Source organism: Chenopodium album, chromosome 21 (assembly GCF_948465745.1).
Source record: "Chenopodium album chromosome 21, dcCheAlbu1.1, whole genome shotgun sequence".
Taxonomy (NCBI): Eukaryota; Viridiplantae; Streptophyta; class Magnoliopsida; order Caryophyllales; family Amaranthaceae; genus Chenopodium; species Chenopodium album.
In genome coordinates, this window is record NC_137854.1 from 22,637,113 (window position 1) to 22,656,990 (window position 19,878).

General features: G+C 32.5%; 1 protein-coding gene across 1 annotated transcript; it reads left to right on the forward strand.

Moving 5' to 3' along the window:
- The first annotated feature begins 750 nt into the window (after nt 1-750).
- Nucleotides 751-19,334, forward strand: LOC145600564 (uncharacterized). The gene is made up of 8 exons (XM_081656446.1): nt 751-1,405; nt 1,662-2,720; nt 2,877-3,099; nt 3,559-3,695; nt 4,660-4,751; nt 4,834-5,193; nt 18,941-19,180; nt 19,281-19,334. The coding sequence occupies exons 1-8, from the start codon at nt 751-753 to the stop codon at nt 19,332-19,334; spliced, it is 2,820 nt and encodes a 939-aa protein (XP_081512572.1).
- Nucleotides 19,335-19,878: the final 544 nt, after the last annotated feature.

Sequence of the window (19,878 nt, forward strand, 5' to 3'; positions counted from 1 at the left end):
ACAAAAGGCTGCTCATGAAGTTGTTGGTTCGATTTTGCAGAATTTGGGAATTTCAAGTACCCCTTTCGTTCCTAGCCCGATTCTAGTGGGGGATGAACTGCTTACTCCGGTGCCGGCGGTAGTTCAGTTAGCTTGTGGTGCTATTTCCGGTGTTCCATTGGATGCTGAAGCTACTTTCGTTGCTAAAGCTGCTGCTAGACCGAGTCAGTCCAATGGAACAATACCTAAGGTTTCTGGGTTTACTGTTCCATTGGATGCTGGTGGATCTGGGCACGGTGGTGAACTAGGACATTCTGTACTTTCTTCCTCACCCTCTATGGAGCATATTGTGCACAAAGTTAATGAAGATCGAGCTGCTTCTCTTTCTGCCTTGGAGTTGAACTCGCGCAATTCTGATGAAATCCGTGCTGCTTCTTCCCTTGTTCTGGAGCAGAATGTGACTCGAGCTTCATCTTTTACTGGGAAATTGGCTGCAAAAGGAGCTACATTATCCTTTGTTGCTCCGAAAGTGCAAGATGGAAAACTAATTGCTGAGCTACAAGCAGCCGAGCTTGAGGAAGGTAATCGAAAATGGGCTAATGCTCTTGTTTTTTATGTGGTTGGCTTTACAATTGCTGCTGTTCTTCATTTCTTTGCTCAACAATGGAATGATATGCAAAAACCAGATGTGTATTGGCATGATGATGGGTACTTTATTATCAATATGTGATCTAGTGATGATAGAGTTACTATATTTGTTCTGGTTCTCATATGTTCTTTGGAAAGCCTGCAATAGTGAAGCCTTGGTGCCCCAATTTTGATTTTCATGCTGAAATTCTTAGAACTATTCCTCTTTGGGTTAAATTCCCTAATCTCCCACTTAATTGTTGGGGATCTCACACTCTTAGCCGCCTTGGTAGTTTGCTTGGAGTACCAATTTGTGCTGATGAGTGTACTACTAGACAGCTTAGAGTGTCTTTTGCTAGGATTCTGATTGAAATTGATGTTACAAAGCTTATGCCAACCTCTGTGTGGGTTGAGAGTCCTTCGAAGGAATTACTGGAGATCAGGGTGGTGTATGAGTGGGCTCCTTCTTTTTGCTCTAAGTGTAACAAGATTGGTCATGATTGCTCTATTAAGCCTCCTTTGCCTAAGCAGGCTTCTAAGCAACCGGCTCCTGTTCCTCCTAAGCAAAAGCATGTTTGGGCTCCTAAGCCTACCCATGTTCCTGCTTCTACTGCTGCTGTTGATGTTGGGGTTTCTGTTCATGGTCAATCTATTATTACTCCACAGGTTCATACCTCTAAGAATTCAGATGAGGGTTGGAGAATAGTAGGGAGGAAAACAAAAAGCCAGCAAACTAGAGTTCATCAGCCTGCTTCTACCTCTAATGCCTTTGTTGCTTTGTTTGCAAATGAAATGGATGGTGCAGGTGGTTTCACTATAAATCCAAGCGGGGGTGAGGTTAATCCCCCTTTGGTGTCATGATTTACTCTATTTGGAATGTCAGGGCCTGAATGACCCTGGCAAAGTTGCCTCTGTAAGGAGGTTGCTTCACTCTCATTTAGTTGATGTTATTGGATTGCTTGAAACAAAAATCAAATTGAAAAATGTTCTCACTTATCAGAGGAAGTTTGGCTCTTCTTGGCTTTGGTTGTGTAATTATGATCATTCTCCCAAAGGGAGGATTTGGCTTGGTTGGAATGTGGATAGAGTAACTGTTAATGTCTTGAAGATTCATGAACAGTTCATTCATTGTACTGTTTCTTCTAAGGATCTCTCTACTCAAATTTATCTCACTGTTGTCTATGGTCTTCACTCCATTCATGATAGGCTTTCTTTGTGGGAGGGGCTCAGAAGCATCTCTATCCAGCATTCTCCTTGGCTTTGTGTTGGTGACTATAACTCTGCTCTTCATGCTTCTGATAGGCTTCATGGTGCTGATGTTAATGATTATGAGACTAGAGACTTTCAGAATTTGGTTGATGATTTGGGCCTCACTGAGCTCAAAAGCAAAGGGTCCTTCTACTCTTGGTCTAATAAGGCTCATACTGGCCCTAGAACGCTCTCTAGACTTGATAGAGCCTTTGGTAATCAAGCTTGGTTAGCTTCTCATGGGCATGTGGAGACTGTTTATCTCCCTCCTTCTTTATCTGATCATAGTCCAGTTTTGTTGGATATTTGCTCTGGCCTTGTTGGGAAAGGTAGACCTTTCCAATTTCTAAATTGTATTGCTGATCACCCTGATTTTCTTGATACTGTTTCGCAGGCTTGGGGCTCTAGTAATTCTGTTTGGCAGAAGCTCAATTCTGTGAAGTCTAGTATCAAATCTCTTACTAGCAAGCAGTTTGGTAACATTGAGGAAAAGATTGACCAGGCTAATGTTGAGCTTTCTAGAATTCAAACCTTAATGGCTCAGAACCTTGATGATTTGGATTTATATGCTAAAGAATCTGATGCTATTAAGGTTGTCAAGCACTGGAATGATATTCAGGAAAGCATCTTCAAGCAAAAATCTAGGATTAATTGGGTTAAGCTTGGAGATGGAAATTCTCACTACTTCTTCTCTATGATGAAGACTAGGCAAGCAAGGAATAGAATTGACTCCATTTTTTATTCTAATCAGGTGTTGCTCAAGGATCCAGATGCTATTTCTCATGAAATTATCTCTTTCTATAAGTCTCTTTTAGGAACTCAGGCTCATTGGCTCCCTGCTGTTGACCTTGTTACTATGCGGAGGGGTAAGCAGCTTAGCTCTGCTGCTCAGAGCTACCTCATTAGGCCTATTTCTCATGCTGAAATTGATGTCGCCCTTAAGGGAATTGATAACACTAAAGCTCTTGGTATTGATGGCTTTAACTTATTTTTCTTTAAGAGAGCTTGGCATATTGTGAAAGATGATATTTATGCAAGTTTTATTGATTTCTTTAATAATGGGATCTTGCCTAGGCAATGGAATTGCACAACTATTACTTTGGTCCCTAAAGTCCTTTCTGCTTCTCATGTTAAGGATTTTAGACCTATAGCCTGTTGTACTGTGGTCTATAAGCTCATTTCTAAAGTGATAACTGCTAGGCTTGCTGCTATCATTGGTGAGGTGATTGATGATGCTCAGGCAGGGTTCATTCCTAGCAAGCACATTGGTGACAATATTCTTCTTGCAACTGAATTGATCAAAGGCTATGATCACAAATTTATCTCTCCCAGGTGTATGGTTAAGGTGGATTTGAAGAAAGCTTATGATTCAGTTGAGTGGGGATTCTTGATCACTGTCATGTAGGAGCTTGGTTTCCCTCAGAGATTTGTTGATTGGATCTGGATTTGTCTTACTTCTGTCTCTTACTCTATTCTTATTAATGGTTTTCCTGCCCCCCCCCCCCCCCTTGAAGCTAAGAAAGGGTTAAGACAAGGTGACCCTATGTCTCCCTTTCTTTTTGCTATTGGTATGGAATACCTCTCCAGATGCCTTGATGAGCTTAGGTTATCTCCTGATTTTAACTTTCACCCTAGATGTGAAAAGTTAAACCTAACTCACATGATGTTTGCTGATGACTTATTGATGTTTTCTCGAGCTGATAGTGTTTCTGTTAAGCTTCTCTTCCAAGCCTTCTTGAAATTCTCGGGTGCCTCTAGGCTTTCTGCTAATCTTGATAAAAGTGAAGTCTACTTTGGAGGAGTCTCTGTTGATGTCCAGAAAGAGTTGAGGGAGCTTCTTGGTGTTTCTCAAGGCTCCATTCCTTTTAGGTATCTAGGGGTCCCTCTCTCTTCAAAGAAGCTTACTATTGCTCAATGTAGGCCTTTGGTGGAGAGAGTCACTGCTAGAATTCAAGGATGGATGGCTAAACACTTATCCTATGCTGGGAGGCTTCAATTGTGAAGAGTGTGTTGTTTGGTATCCAAACTTATTGGGCTCAAATTTTTATTCTTCCGAAGAAAATTCTGAAAGAGATTGAGGCTAGATTCAGGTACTTTCTTTGGACTGGATCCTCTGCTCCTGCTAAGAAGTCTTTGGTTGCTTGGAATAATGTCTGTCTTCCTAAAGTTTGTGGTGGCTAGAACCTGCTTTCTCTTCCTGAGTGGAATAAAGCAGCTGCCACTAAGTTACTTTGGGATATTGCTCACAAGGCTGATAATCTTTGGGTTAAGTGGGTTCATATCTACTATTTCAAGCATAAAGATTGTTGGACCACCCCTACCCCTGCTAGATGCTCTTGGTTCTTAAAGAGATTTTGAGTTGTAGAGATATTGTGAATGTTCAAGGGGGATGGGATGGGTTCGTTCAGGGCAACAAGTTGAAAATCAAGAAGCTTTATGCTGCTATTAGGCCTCAAGTGCCTAAAGTTCCTTGGAAGAGAGTTACTTGCCATAACTTAGCAACTCCCAAAAGTGTTTTCATCTTGTGGCTAGCTTTGTGGAATAGGCTTGTCACTAAGGATAGGTTGCTTCAATGGCACATCTCTTGTGATCCAAAGTGTTTCCTTTGTCTGAATGGCAATGAAAGTGTTCAACATCTATTTTTTGATTGTGATTTCTCTAGGAAGGTTTGGAGTAAGGTTTTCGGGATCTTATGTGTTTCCAAGCCTGTTCAGCAGTTTATTGATGAGATCGATTGGATGAAGAAAATCTGCAGAAGTTCCAAATTGAAGAATAAAGTGATCTAGGTGACCTTCACTAAAACAGTTTATGGTATTTGGATTCAAAGGAATGCAGTTCTCTTTACTGGTTGTTGCAAATCAATTGATGCCCTTGTTCGGGATATTGTCTTTCACTCAGTTTGTAGAATCCCGGCGGGAAGAAAATATTTGATTGTTTAGGGCTTGTCTCTGGCTCCTAGTGTTTGCGTTCTGCTCTCAGGTGTTGGGTTCTGATGCTGGGGTTCCCGTTGCTTCTTTTTGTATTGTTTTTCCTTTTCTGCAGGCTGTTTCTATTTGCTGTTTGCTGGTTGTTCTGTTGGTGTTGTGCTGCTGTGCACTGCTGAGCTGCTGTCTGCTAGTTGTTGTTGTTGCCTGCTGTTTGTGCTGCTGCACTGCTGGTGTGTTGTTGCTGTTTGTTGCTGCTGGTTTTTGCTGTTGTTTGGTTGCTGCTGCACTGCTGTCTGCTACTGCTGTTCTGCTGATTTGCTGCTGCTGCACTGCTGTGCTGTCTTTGCTGTCTGGTGCTGTGCACTGCTGTTGGTGCTGCTGTGCACTGCTATGCCTTGCTGTCTGTGCTCTGGTGCTCTGTGCCTTGCTGTTGGTGTTGTTGTGCTGCTGTTGCTGTGCCTGCTGCTTGTTGTTGCTGCTGATCTGCTATGCTTGCTGCTGGTCTGTGCAATGTTGTCTGCTGTTCGTGGCTCTGTGCCCTGCTGTCTGCTGTTGGTGCAAGCTTTGTTGCTTTTGTTATTGCCTGTCTTTTGTTTTGTTGGTTTTTTTTGGTCAGTTTGCAGGCATGTCTGCTCCTGATTGCTGTTTTGGTGATTTTTGGGTGTTTGGCTTTGTTGTTTTTTTGCTTCTTTTGTTGTCTGGTCCTGGTTTCTAGAACCCTTCCTAGAAGGTGGCTGGAAATCTGAGTCCAGTTGTTCTAGGCCCTTCCTAGAACCCTTCCTAGAAGGTGGCTAGGTTTGGATCTAGAACTGGTAGTGGGGTTGGCCTATTGTTTCAGGTCTTTTGGTGTTCTGGTGGTAGTTATAACTTAGCTTTTGTAAGTTGTAACTTTCTCTTCGGTAATAAAATCTTATTTTCCAAAAAAAAAGCTTTTTGAACAAAATGAAAGTCAAATGCATTCAACAAAGCTAATTGAGTCAAATGAATGTCAAACATATTCAAACAAAATATTTTGAATAACCTGAAAGTCAAATGCATTCAACAAAGCTAATAGAGTCAAATGAAAGTCAAACACATTCAAACAATGCTTTTTGAATCAAATGAAAGTCAAATGCATTCAACAAAAATAATTGAGTTAAATGAAAGTCAAACACATTCATACAAAGCATGTTGTATCAAATGAATGTCAAACACATTCAAACAAAGCTTTTTGAACCAAATAAAAGAAAAATGCATTCAACTAATATAATTGAGTCAAATGAAAGTTAAACACATTAAAACAAAGCTTTTTGAGTCAAATGAAAGTCAAATCCATTAAACAAAGGTTTTTGACTCGTATGAAAGTCAAACAGATTTAATCAAATATTTTTGAATCTAATGAAAGTCAAATGCATTTAATAAAGATAATTGAGTCTAATGAAAGTCAATCACATTCATACAAAGCTTTTTGAATCAAATGAAAGACAAATGCATTCAACAAAGTTAATTGAGTCAAATGAAAGTCAAACACAATCAAACAAAGCTTTTTGAATCGAATGAAAGTCAAATGCATTCAACAAAGATAATTGAGTCAAATAAAAGTCAAACACATTCAAAAAATGCTTTTTAAATCAAACGAATGTTAAATGCATTCAACAAAGATAATTGAGTCAAATGACAGTTAAACACATTCAAACAAAGCTTTTTGAATCAAATGAAAGTCAGATGCATTCAAAAAAGCTAATTGAGTCAAATGAAAGTCAAACGCATTCGTACTAAGCTTTTTAAATCAAATGAATGTCAAACACATTCAAACAAAGCTTTTTAAACCAAATGAAAGACAAATGCATTCAACAAAGAAAGTTGAGTCAAATGAAAGTCAAACACATTCAAACAATGCTTTTTGAATCAAATGAAAGTCAAATGCATTCAACAAAGCTTTTTTACTCAAATAAAGTCAAACACATTAGAACATAGCTTTTTGAATCAAATGAAAGTCAAACGCATTCAATAAAGATAATAGAATCAAATGAAAGTCAAACACATTCATACAAAGCTTTTGGAATCAAATTAAAGTCAAATGCAAAGATAATTGAGTCGAATGAAAGTAAAACACATTCAAACAACGCTTTTTGAATCAAATGAAAGTCCAATGCATTCAACAAAGGTTATTCAGTCAAATGAAAACCAAACACATTCAAACAAAGTTTTTTGAATCAAATGAAAGTCAAATGCATTCAACAAAGATAATTGAGTTAAATGAAAGTCAAACACATTCAAACAAAGCTTTTTGAATCAAATGAAAGTCAAATGCATTCAACAAAGCTTTTTGACTCATATAAGGTCAAACACATTCATACAAAGCTTTTTGAATCAAATGAAAGTCAAATGCATTCAACAAAGATAACTGAGTCAAATGAAAGTCAAAATATTCATACAAAGCTTTTTGAATTAAATGAAAGTCAAATGTATTCAACAAAGATAATTGAGTCAAATTAAAGTCAAACACATTCAAACAAAGCTTTATAAATTAAATGAGATTCAAATGCATTCAACAAAGCTAATTGAGTCAAATGAAGTCAAACACATTAAAACAAAACTTTTTAAATCAAATGAAAATCAAATGCATTCAACAAAGCTAATTGAGTCAAATGAAAGTCAAACACATTGAAACAATGCTTTTGGAATCAAATGAAAGTAAAATGTATTTAACAAAGCTAATAGAGTCAAAAGAAAGTCAAACACATTCAAACAATGCTTTTTGAATCTAATAAAAGTCAAATGCATTCAACAAAGATAATTTGGTCAAATGAAAGTCAAACACATTCAAACAAAGCTTTTTAAATCAAATGAAAGTAAAATGCATTTAACAAAGTTTTTTGACTTAAATGAATGTCAAACACATTCAAACAAAGCTTTTTAAATTAAATGAATGTCAATTGCATTGAATAAAGATAACTAAGTCAAATGAAAGTCAAACACATCATATAAAGCTTTTTGAATCAAATGAAAGTCAAATGCATTCAACAAAGCTAATTGAGTAAAATGAAAGTCTAACGCATTAAAACAAAACTTTTTGAATCAAATGAAAGTCAAATGCCTTCAATAAAGCTAATTGAGTCAAATGAAAGCAAAAACATTCACATAAAGCTTTTTGAATCAAATGAAAGTCAAATACATTCAACAAATAATAATTGAGTCAAAAGAAAGCCAAACACATTCAAACAAAGCTTTTTGAATCAAATGAAAGTCAAATGCATTCAACAAAGATAATTAAGTCAAATGAAAGTCAAACACATTCAAACAATGCTTTTTGAATCTAATAAAAGTCAAATGCATTCAACAAATATAATTAGGTCAAATGAAAGTCAAACACATTCATACAAAGCTTTTTAAATCAAATGAAAGTCAAATGCATTTAACAAAGTTTTCTGACTTAAATGAATGTCAAACACATTCAAACAAAGCTTTTTAAATTAAATGAATGTCAATTGCATTCAATAAAGATAACTGAGTCAAATGAAAGTCAAACACATCATATAAAGCTTTTTAAATCAAATGAAAGTCAAATGCGTTCAACAAAGCTAATTGAGTAAAATGAAAATCTAACGCATTCAAACAAAGCTTTTTGAATCAAATGAAAGTCAAATGCATTCAACAAAGATAATTGAGTCAAATGTAAGTCTAACACAATCAAACCAAGCTTTTTGAATCAAATGAAAGTCAAATGCATTCAACAAAGATAATTTAGTCAAATGAAAGTCAAACACATTCAAACAAAGCTTTTTGAATCAAATGAAAGTCAAATGCATTCAATAAAGCTAATTGAGTCAAATGAAAGTCAAAAACATTCACACAAAGCTTTTTGAAACAAATGAAAATCAAATGCATTCAAAAAAGATAATTGAGTCTAATGAAAGCCAAACACATTCAAACAAAGCTTTTTGAATCAAATGAAAGTCAAATGCATTCAACAAAGATAATTGAGTCAAATAAAAGTCAAACACATTCAAACAATGCTTTTTTAATCTAATAAAAGTCAAATGCATTTAACAAAGATAATTAGGTCAAATGAAAGTCAAATATATTCATACAAATCTTTTTAAGTCAAATGAAAGTCAAATGCATTTAACAAAGTTTTCTGACTTAAATGAATGTCAAACACATTCAAACAAAGCTTTTTAAATTAAATGGATGTCAATTGCATTCAATAAAGATAACTGATTCAAATGAAAGTCAAACACATCATATAAAGCTTTTTGAATCAAATGAAATTCAAATGCATTCAACAAAGCTAATTGAGTAAAAAGAAAGTCTAACGCATTCAAACAAAGTTTTTGAATCAAATGAAAGTCAAATGCATTCAACAAAGATAATTGAGTCAAATGAAAGTCAAACACAATAAAACAAAGCTTTTTGAATCAAATGAAAGTCAAATGCATTCAACAAAGATAATTGAGTCAAATGAAAGTCAAACACATTCAAACAAAGCTTTTTGAATCAAATGAAAGTTAAATGCATTCAATAAAGCTAATTGAGTCAAATGAAAGTCAAAAACATTCACACAAAGCTTTTTGAATCAAATGAAAGTCAAATGCATTCAACAAAGATAATTGAGTCAAATGGAAGCCAAACACATTCAAACAACGCTTTTTGAATCAATTGAAAGTCAAATGCATTCAACAAAGATAATTGAGTCAAATGAAAGTCAAACACATTCATAAAAAGCTTTTTGAATCAAAAGAATGTCAAACACATTCTGCAAAGCTAATTGAGTCAAATTAAAGTCAAACATATTTAAACAATGTTTTTTGAATCAAATGAAAGTCAAATGCATTCAACAGAGCTAATTGATTCAAATGAAAGTCAAACACATTCAAATAAAGCTTTTTGAATTAAATGAAAGTAAAATTCATTCAACAAAGCTACTTGAGTCAAACGAAAGTCAAACTCATTCAAACAATGGTTTTTGAATCTAATAAAAGTCAAATGCATTCAACAAAGATAATGGAGTCAAATGAAAGTCAAACACATTCATACAAAAGCTTTTTGAGTTAAATGTAAGTGAAATGCAATTAACAAACCTAATTGAGTCAAATGAAAGTCAAACAAATTCATACAAAGCTAATTGAGTCAAATTAAAGTAAAATGCATTCTGCAAACCTAATTGAGTCAAATGAAAGTCAAACACATTGAAACAAAGCTGTTTGAATCAAATGAAAGTCAAAAGCATTCAACAAAGCTAATTAAGTCAAATGAAAGTCAAACACATTCAAACAATGCTTTTTGAGTCAAATGAAAGTAAAATACAATCAACAAAGATAATTGAGTCAAATGACAGTAAAAAAACCTTTTAAAATCAAATGATAGTCAAATGCATTCAATAAAGCTTTTTACTCAAATGAAAGTCAAACACATTCAAACAAAGCTTTTTGAATCAAATGAAATTCAATTGTAATCAATAAAGATAATTGAGTCAAATGAAAGTCAAACACATTCATAAAAAGTTTTTTACATCAAATGAAAATCAAATGCATTCAACAAAGCTAATTGAGTCAATTGAAAGTCAATCACATTCAAACAAAGCTGTTTGAATCCAATGAAAGGCAAATGCATTCAACAAAGCTAATTAAGTCAAATGAAATTCAAACACATTCAAACAATGCTTTTTGAGTCAAATGAAAGTAAAATACATTCAACAAAGATAATTGAGTCTAATGATAGTAAAAAAAGCTTTTAAAATCAAATGAAAGTCAAATGCATTCAATAAAGCTTTTGACTCAAATGAAAGTTAAACACATTCAAACAAAGCTTTTTGAATCAAATGAAAGTCAAATGTAATCAATAAAGATAAATGAGTCAAATGAATGTCAAACACATTCATACAAAGTTTTTTAAATCAAATGAATATCAAATGCATTCAACAAAGCTAATTGAGTCAAATGAAAGTCAATCACATTCAAACAAAGCTGTTTGAATCCAATGAAAGTCAAATACATTCAACAAAGCTAATTAAGTCAAATGAAAGTCAAACACATTCAAGCATTGCTTTTTGAGTCAAATGAAAGTAAAATACATTCAACAAAGATAATTGAGTATAATGCAAGTAAATAAAGCTTTTAAAATTAAATGAAAGTCAAATGCATTCAATAAAGCTTTTGACTCAAATGAAAGTTAAACACATTCAAACAAAGCTTTTTGAATCAAATGAAGGTCAAATGTAATCAATAAAGATAATTGAGTTAAATAAAAGTCAAACACATTCATACAAAGCTTTTTGAACCAAATGAAAGTGAAATTCATTCAAAAAAGATAATTGAGTCAAATGAAAGTCAAACACATTCAAACAAAGCTTTTTGAATCAAATGAAAGTCAAATGCATTCAAAAAGGCTAATTGAATCAAATGCAAGTCAAACACATTAAAACAAAGCTTTTTTAATCAAATGAAAGTAAAATGCATAAAACAAAGCTATTTGAGTCAAATGAAAGTCAAACACATTCAAACAATGCTTTTGGATTCGAATAAAAGTCAAATGCATTCAACAAAGATAATTGAGTCAAATGAAAGTCAAACACATTCATACAAATCTTTTTGAATCAAAATAATGTTAAATACATTCATACAAAACTTTATGAACCAAATAAAAATCAAATGCATTCAACAAAGATAATTGAGTGAAATGAAAGTCAAACACATACAAACAAAGTTTTTTGAGTAAAATGAAAGTCAAATGCATTCACAAAACTTTTTGACTCAAATAAAAGTCAAACACATTCAAATAAAGCTAATTGAGTCAAATGAAAGTCAAATGCATTCAAAAAAAGCGTTTTGATTCAAATGAAGTAAAACACATTAAAACAAAGGTTCTTGAATCAAATGAAAGTCAAATGCATTCCATAAAGCTAATTGAGTCAAGTGAAAGACAAACACATTCAAAAAAAGCTTTTTGAACCAAATGAAAATCAAATGCGTTCAACAAAGATTATTGAGTCAAATGAAAGTCAAACACATTCATACAAAGCTTTTTGAATCAAATGAAAGTCAAATGTATTCAACAAAGCCAATTTAGTCAAATGAAAGTCAATCACATTCAAACAAAGCTCTTTAAATCAAATGAAATTCAAATGCATTCAATAAAGATAATTGAGTCAAATGAAAGTCAAACACATTCATACAAAGCTCTTTGAATCAAATGATATTCAAATGCATTCAACAAAGATAATTGAGTCAAATGAAAGTCAAACACATTCAAACAAAGCTTTTTGAATCAAATGAAAATCAAATGCATTCTGCAAAACTAATTGAGTCAAAAGAAAGTCATACACATTCATACAAAGTTTTTTGAATCAAATGAAAGTTAAATGCACTCAACAAAGATAATTGAGTAAAATGAAAGTCAAACATATTCAAACAAAGCTTTTTGAATCAAATGAAAGTCAAATGCATTGAACAAAGATAATCGAGTCAAATGAAATTCAAACACATTCAAACAAAGCTTTTGACTAAAATGAAAGTCAAATGCATTCAACAAAGCTATTTGAGTCAAATGAAAGTCAAACAAATTCAAACAAAGATTTTTGAATCAAATGAAAGTCAAACACATTCAGAGAAAGCTTTTTGACTGAAATGAAAGTCAATCACATTCAAACAAAGCTTTTTGAATCAAATGAAAGTCAAATGCATTTAATAAAGATAATTGAGTCAAATGAAAGTCAAACACATTCATGCAAAGCTCTTTGAATCATATGAAAGACAAATGCATTGAATAAAGATAATTGAATCAAATGAAAGTCAAACACATTCAAACAAAGCTTTTTTAATCAAATGAAAGTCAAATGCATTGAATAAAGATAATTGAGTTAAATAAAAGTCAAACACATTCATACAAAGCTTTTTGAACCAAATGAAAGTGAAATTCATTCAAAAAAGATAATTGAGTCAAATGAAAGTCAAACACATTCAAACAAAGCTTTTTGAATCAAATGAAAGTCAAATGCATTCAAAAAGGCTAATTGAATCAAATGCAAGTCAAACACATTAAAACAAAGCTTTTTTAATCAAATGAAAGTAAAATGCATAAAACAAAGCTATTTGAGTCAAATGAAAGTCAAACACATTCAAACAATGCTTTTGGATTCGAATAAAAGTCAAATGCATTCAACAAAGATAATTGAGTCAAATGAAAGTCAAACACATTCATACAAATCTTTTTGAATCAAAATAATGTTAAATACATTCATACAAAACTTTATGAACCAAATAAAAATCAAATGCATTCAACAAAGATAATTGAGTGAAATGAAAGTCAAACACATACAAACAAAGTTTTTTGAGTAAAATGAAAGTCAAATGCATTCACAAAACTTTTTGACTCAAATAAAAGTCAAACACATTCAAATAAAGCTAATTGAGTCAAATGAAAGTCAAATGCATTCAAAAAAAGCGTTTTGATTCAAATGAAGTAAAACACATTAAAACAAAGGTTCTTGAATCAAATGAAAGTCAAATGCATTCCATAAAGCTAATTGAGTCAAGTGAAAGACAAACACATTCAAAAAAAGCTTTTTGAACCAAATGAAAATCAAATGCGTTCAACAAAGATTATTGAGTCAAATGAAAGTCAAACACATTCATACAAAGCTTTTTGAATCAAATGAAAGTCAAATGTATTCAACAAAGCCAATTTAGTCAAATGAAAGTCAATCACATTCAAACAAAGCTCTTTAAATCAAATGAAATTCAAATGCATTCAATAAAGATAATTGAGTCAAATGAAAGTCAAACACATTCATACAAAGCTCTTTGAATCAAATGATATTCAAATGCATTCAACAAAGATAATTGAGTCAAATGAAAGTCAAACACATTCAAACAAAGCTTTTTGAATCAAATGAAAATCAAATGCATTCTGCAAAACTAATTGAGTCAAAAGAAAGTCATACACATTCATACAAAGTTTTTTGAATCAAATGAAAGTTAAATGCACTCAACAAAGATAATTGAGTAAAATGAAAGTCAAACATATTCAAACAAAGCTTTTTGAATCAAATGAAAGTCAAATGCATTGAACAAAGATAATCGAGTCAAATGAAATTCAAACACATTCAAACAAAGCTTTTGACTAAAATGAAAGTCAAATGCATTCAACAAAGCTATTTGAGTCAAATGAAAGTCAAACAAATTCAAACAAAGATTTTTGAATCAAATGAAAGTCAAACACATTCAGAGAAAGCTTTTTGACTGAAATGAAAGTCAATCACATTCAAACAAAGCTTTTTGAATCAAATGAAAGTCAAATGCATTTAATAAAGATAATTGAGTCAAATGAAAGTCAAACACATTCATGCAAAGCTCTTTGAATCATATGAAAGACAAATGCATTGAATAAAGATAATTGAATCAAATGAAAGTCAAACACATTCAAACAAAGCTTTTTGAATCCAAGGAAAGTCAGATGCATTTTGCAAAGCTAATTGAGTCGAATGAAAGTCAAACACATTCAAACAAAGCTTTTTAAATCAAATGAAATTCAAATGCATTCAACGAAGCTAATAGAGTCAAATGAAAGTCAAACACATTCATACAAAGCTTTTTGAATCAATTGAAAGTCTAATGCATTAAATAAAGATAATTGAGTCAAATGAAAGTCAAACTCATTCAAACAAAGCTTTTTGAATCAAATCAAAGTAAAATGCGTTCAACAAAGCTAATTGAGTCAAACGAAAGTCAAACACATTCATACAAAGCTTTTTAAATCAAATGAATGTCAAACACATTCAAACAAAACTTTTTGAACCAAATGAAAGTCAAATGCATTCAACAAAGATGATCGAGTCAAATGAAAGTCAAACACATTCAAACAAAGCTTTTTGAGTGAAATGAAAGTCAAATACATTCTGACAAAGCTTTTTGAATCAAATGAAAGTCAAATGCATTCAATAAAGATAATTGAGTCAAATGAAAGTCAAACACATTCATACAAATCAGTTTGAATCAAATGAAAATCAAATGCATTCAACAAAGCTTATTGAGTCAAATGAAAGTCAAACACATTCAAACAAAGATTTTTTAATCAAATGAAAGTAAAATGCATTCGACAAAGATAATTGATTTAAATGAAAGTGAAACACATTCAAACAAAGCTTTTTAAATCAAATGAAAAACAAATGTATTCAACAAAACTAATTGAGTCAAATGAAAGTCAAATACATTCAAACAAAGCTTTTTGAATCAAAAGAAAGTCAAATGCATTCAACAAATCTAACAAAGTCAAATGAAAGTCAAACACATTTAAATAATGCTTTTTGAATTAAATGAAATTAAAATACATTCAATAAAGCCAATTGAGTCAAATGAAAGTCAAACACATTCATACAAAGCTTTTTAAATCAAATGAATGTCAAACACATTCAAACAAAGCTTTTTTAACCAAAAGAAAGTCAAATGCATTCAACAAAGATAATTGAGTCAAATGAAAGTCAAACACATTCAAACAAAGCTTTTTGAGTCAAATGAAAGTCAAATGCATTCAACAAAGTTTTTTTACTCGAATGAAAGTCAAACACATTCAAAGTCTAACACATTCAAACAAAGTTTTTTGAATCAAATCAAAGTCAAAAGCATTCAATAAAGATAATTGAGTCAAATGAAAGTTTAACACATTCATACAAAGCTTTTTGAATCAAATGAATGTCAAATGCATTTAATAAAGCAAATATAGTCAAATGAAATTCAAACACATTCAAACAAAGCTTTTTAAATCAAATGAAAGTTAAATGCATTCAACAAAGATGATTGAGTCAAATGAAAGTCAAACACATTCAAACAAAGCTTTTTGAATTAAATGAAAGTGAAATGCAATTAACAAAGCTAATTGAGTAAAATGAAAGTCAAGCACATTCATACAAACCTAATTGATTCAAATGAAAGTCAAATGCATTCTGCAAAGCTAATTGAGTTAAATGAAAGTCAAACACATTCAAACAAAGCTTTTTTAATCAAATGAAATTCAAAGGCATTCAACAAAGCTTTTTGACTCAAATGAAAATCAAAAACATTCAAATAAAGCTTTTTAAATCAAATGAAAGTCAAATGCATTCAATAAAGATAATTGAGTCAAATGAAAGTCAAACACATTCATGCAAAGCTCTTTGAATCATATGAAAGACAAATGCATTCAATAAAAATAATTAAGTCAAATGTGAGTCAAACACATTCAAACAAAGCTTTTTGAATCAAATGAAAGTCAAATGCATTCAACAAAGATAATTGATTTACATGAATGTCAAACACATTCAAGCATTGCTTTTTGTATCAAATGAAAGTCAAATGCATTCAACAAAGCTTTTTGACTCAAATGAAAGTCAAACACATTCAAACAAAGCTTTTTTAATCAAATGAAAGTCAAATGCATTGAATAAAGATAATTGAGTCAAATGAAAGTCAAACACATTCATACAAAGCTTTTAAAATCAAATGAAAGTCAAATACGTTCAACAATGATAATTGAGTCAAATGAAAGTCAAACACATTCAAACAAAGCTTTTTAAATCAAATGAAATTCAAATGCATTCAATAAAGATAATTAAGTCAAATGAAAGTCAAACACATTCATACAAAGCTTTATGAATCAAATGAAAGTTAAATGCATTCAACAAAGATAATTGAGTCAAATGAAAGTCAAACACATTCAAACAAAGCTTTTTGAATCAAATAAAAGTCAAATGCATTCAACAAATCTAATTGAGTCAAATGAAAGTCAAACACATTCGAACAATGCTTTTTGAATCAAATGAAAGTCAAATGCATTCAACAAAAATAATTGAGTCAAATGAAAGTCAAACACATTCAAACAAAGCTTTTTGAATCAAATGAAAAACAAATGCATTCAACAAAACTAATTGAGTCAAATGAAAGTCGAACACATTCAAATGAATTTTTTTGAATTAAATGAAAGTGAAATGCAATTAACAAAGCTAATTGAGTCAAATGAAAGTCAAACACGTTCATACAAAGCTAATTGAGTCAAATGAAAGTCAAATGCATTCTGAAAAGCTAATTGAGTAAAATGAAAATCTAATACATTCAAACAAAGCTTTTTGAATTAAAAGAAAGTCAAATGCATTCAACAAAGCTAATTGAGTCAAATGAAAGTCAAACATATTTAAACAATGCTTTTTGAATCAAATGAAAGTTAAATGCATTCAACAAAGCTAATTGAGTCAAATGAAAGTCAAACACATTCAAACATTCAAACAAAGCTTTTTGAATTAAATGAAAGTGAAACGCAATTAACAACGCTAATTGAGTCAAATTATAGTCAACACATTCATACAAAGCTAATTGAGTCAAATGAAAGTCAAATGCATTCTGCAAAGCTAATTGAGTCAAATGAGAGTCAAACACTAACATACAAAGCCAATTGAGTCAAATGAAAGTCAAATGCATTCTGCAACGCTAGTTGAGACAAATAAAAGTCAAACACATTCAAACAAAGCTTTTTGAATCAAATGAAAGTCAATGCATTCTGCAAAGCATATTGAGTCAAATGAAAGTCAAACACATTCAAACAAAGCTTTTAAAATCAAATGAAAGTTAAATGCATTCAACGAAGCTAATTGAGTCAAATGAAAGTGAAACACTGATCGGGATTAAGTAGGTCGTTGGTCTACTAACCCTAATCAAATTAATTATTTATAATCCTAAACTACCCTATTACAAATATAGGGGTAAGTAAAGGGTCGTACCCAAAAGGAAGCTCACTCGTCCAACATCAATATCACTAATGCAAAAGTCAAAAGGGGAATATTTTGTTGGTTTTTTTTTTCTTTGGATAAAAAGCACTAAAACTACGAATAAGCAAAGATAAAGATGAATAGAATCAAGAGAGAACAACGCTATGGATACGGGGGTGTAAAACATGATTAGAAAGAGGGGAATAATCATAGTTATCATGATGAACATGCCAAAGAACACAAGATCCTGCCTAAACAATTCATTCTCATACAATAGTCTAGGCAAATCAATGAAAGAGGTCTATGCTAATTAGGATCATTCTAATGCATCCCATTAGGCACAAGGTAACCAAAGAATAAAGGGGTACAATACATGGAACTCCATTTTAACAACTCATTCTCATGCAATCATTAAAATAGAGGTGATCTAAATCTAGTTCAAATCATTTTCATGCATTTAAACTAGAAGGCAATCAAATAAAGTGCTACAATAATCTCAAGTCAATAAAAATCATATCTTTCATCAATTTAAGGCATGTAATCAATCCACTATCATCATTCATCCAATATTCAACACATATTTTTCACCCCCCTCCCCTAGCTAAGAAATTAGCCTAAAGAAGGGAAATTAAACATAGTAGCAAAACCAAAAATAAACTCAATAAACACAAAACAAAACATGATTAAGAACAATGAAAACAATAATAAATAGATAAACTAAAAGGATAATGAAAATAAGCAACAATAAAGTAAATAAATAAAGCTAAAAGAAGGGATTAGAGATTACTGAAGATGAACTTGATTAAAGAAGAAAACATGATTAAAGATGAAAACTTGAAAGTATTGCTTGATTGAAATGAACTTAACCAAAATTGAAAACAATAAAGAAGATTGAGCAATAAACTACTTTATCTCTCTAAAAATTATCTATTCTAAACCTAAGAGAGAGAAGCTCCCCTAAACTAACTAAGAAAATAGCATAATAGATCCCCCTCCCTAATTACCCAAAAATGGGTATTTATAATACAAGCTAAAATAAAATAAAAGAAAAGAGAAAATAAAATAGAAAATAAAATAAAACAAATAAAAGAAAAAGGAAAATAAAAATAAAAATAAAAGAAATTAAAACCCAAAAAAAATCCCCAAATTCCCTCATAAACCCACAAAACAATCAGACCCCCATCATTCTCTTCTCTTCGTGGCTCCCCAGATTCAATCGCCAACCATCACGCATCATCAACCATTATCTTCACCGTTCATACTCCATCATCAATCATCATCAGCAACGATCACTTAATCGCCACCGTTCAATCTCATTAAAAATCACGTGAAAAGCTCGTGATTGACCCTCATTTGTGCGCCCGCGAAGACGTCGCGCAGAGGTCGCGCAAACTTACTGTGTCGACTCTAAATTTGGACTCCAATTGTGTGCGGCATCTGACAGGGCTGCACGGCCGCGTGGTCTGGTTGGGCGAATTTGGAGGTTCGATTGAAGCGGTTTTTCTGGTTGCTGTTGTTGCAATTGTTGCGAGTTGTTTCTGGTGGTTTCGATGCTTTATTGTTGCAGGTTGTTGTGTTGGTTGCAATGGCTGATGGTGTTGCTGGTTGCTGTTGGTGTTGGTGGTTTGCGTGGGGTGAATTTGAGTGTGTGACTGGTGCGAATTTAGGAGTGTGTGTTTTGCGGGTTGGTGTTAATTGAGGTGAGGTGGCTGAAATGGGTGATTGCGGTTATTGGTGGGTGGTGATTAGAGGTGTTTTAGTGGTTCTTGGTGTGAGGTGAGCAGGGCGCTGTGGGTGGTGATTTTGGTGGCGAAATGGGAGGTGAGGCTGGTAAGTAGTGCTGCTGCGTGTTGTTGCTGCAGTTGCTGTTGGTTTTAATGGTGTGATTGGAGGTGGTTGTGGAGCGTAGTTGCTGTTACAGTTGGTGGTGTTGCGGGGTGAAGTGCGTGGCTGGGATTGGTGGTGAATGGTGAAGGTGTGAAGTGGAGATGCGTTGCTGTGAGATGCTGGTGTTGTTGAGGGGAGCAGGGGAATTGAGCTGCTTGTGTTGTTGATGTGTGTGTGGTAGAGGATAAGGTGTGGGGTGGTGATGGTTAAGGTGGCAGCAGGGGAAGAGCAGGGAGCATTGTGCATTTGCCTCGAACCTCGGACCCTGAACACGATTTGAACTTGAAACCCGGAACACCTACAACCCAAAACACGAGGGGAAATTGGGACAAAGACTAAAATAAAATAAAATAACACAAGATAAATAAAGTAAAATAAATTGCTAAAACTAAAGAAATAATAAAATTAAAAGAAATAAAATAAAATAAAATGAAACAAACTAGAAACTAAAATAAAATAAATAAAAAGAGAGAAGAGGGAAATTATTAACTAAAA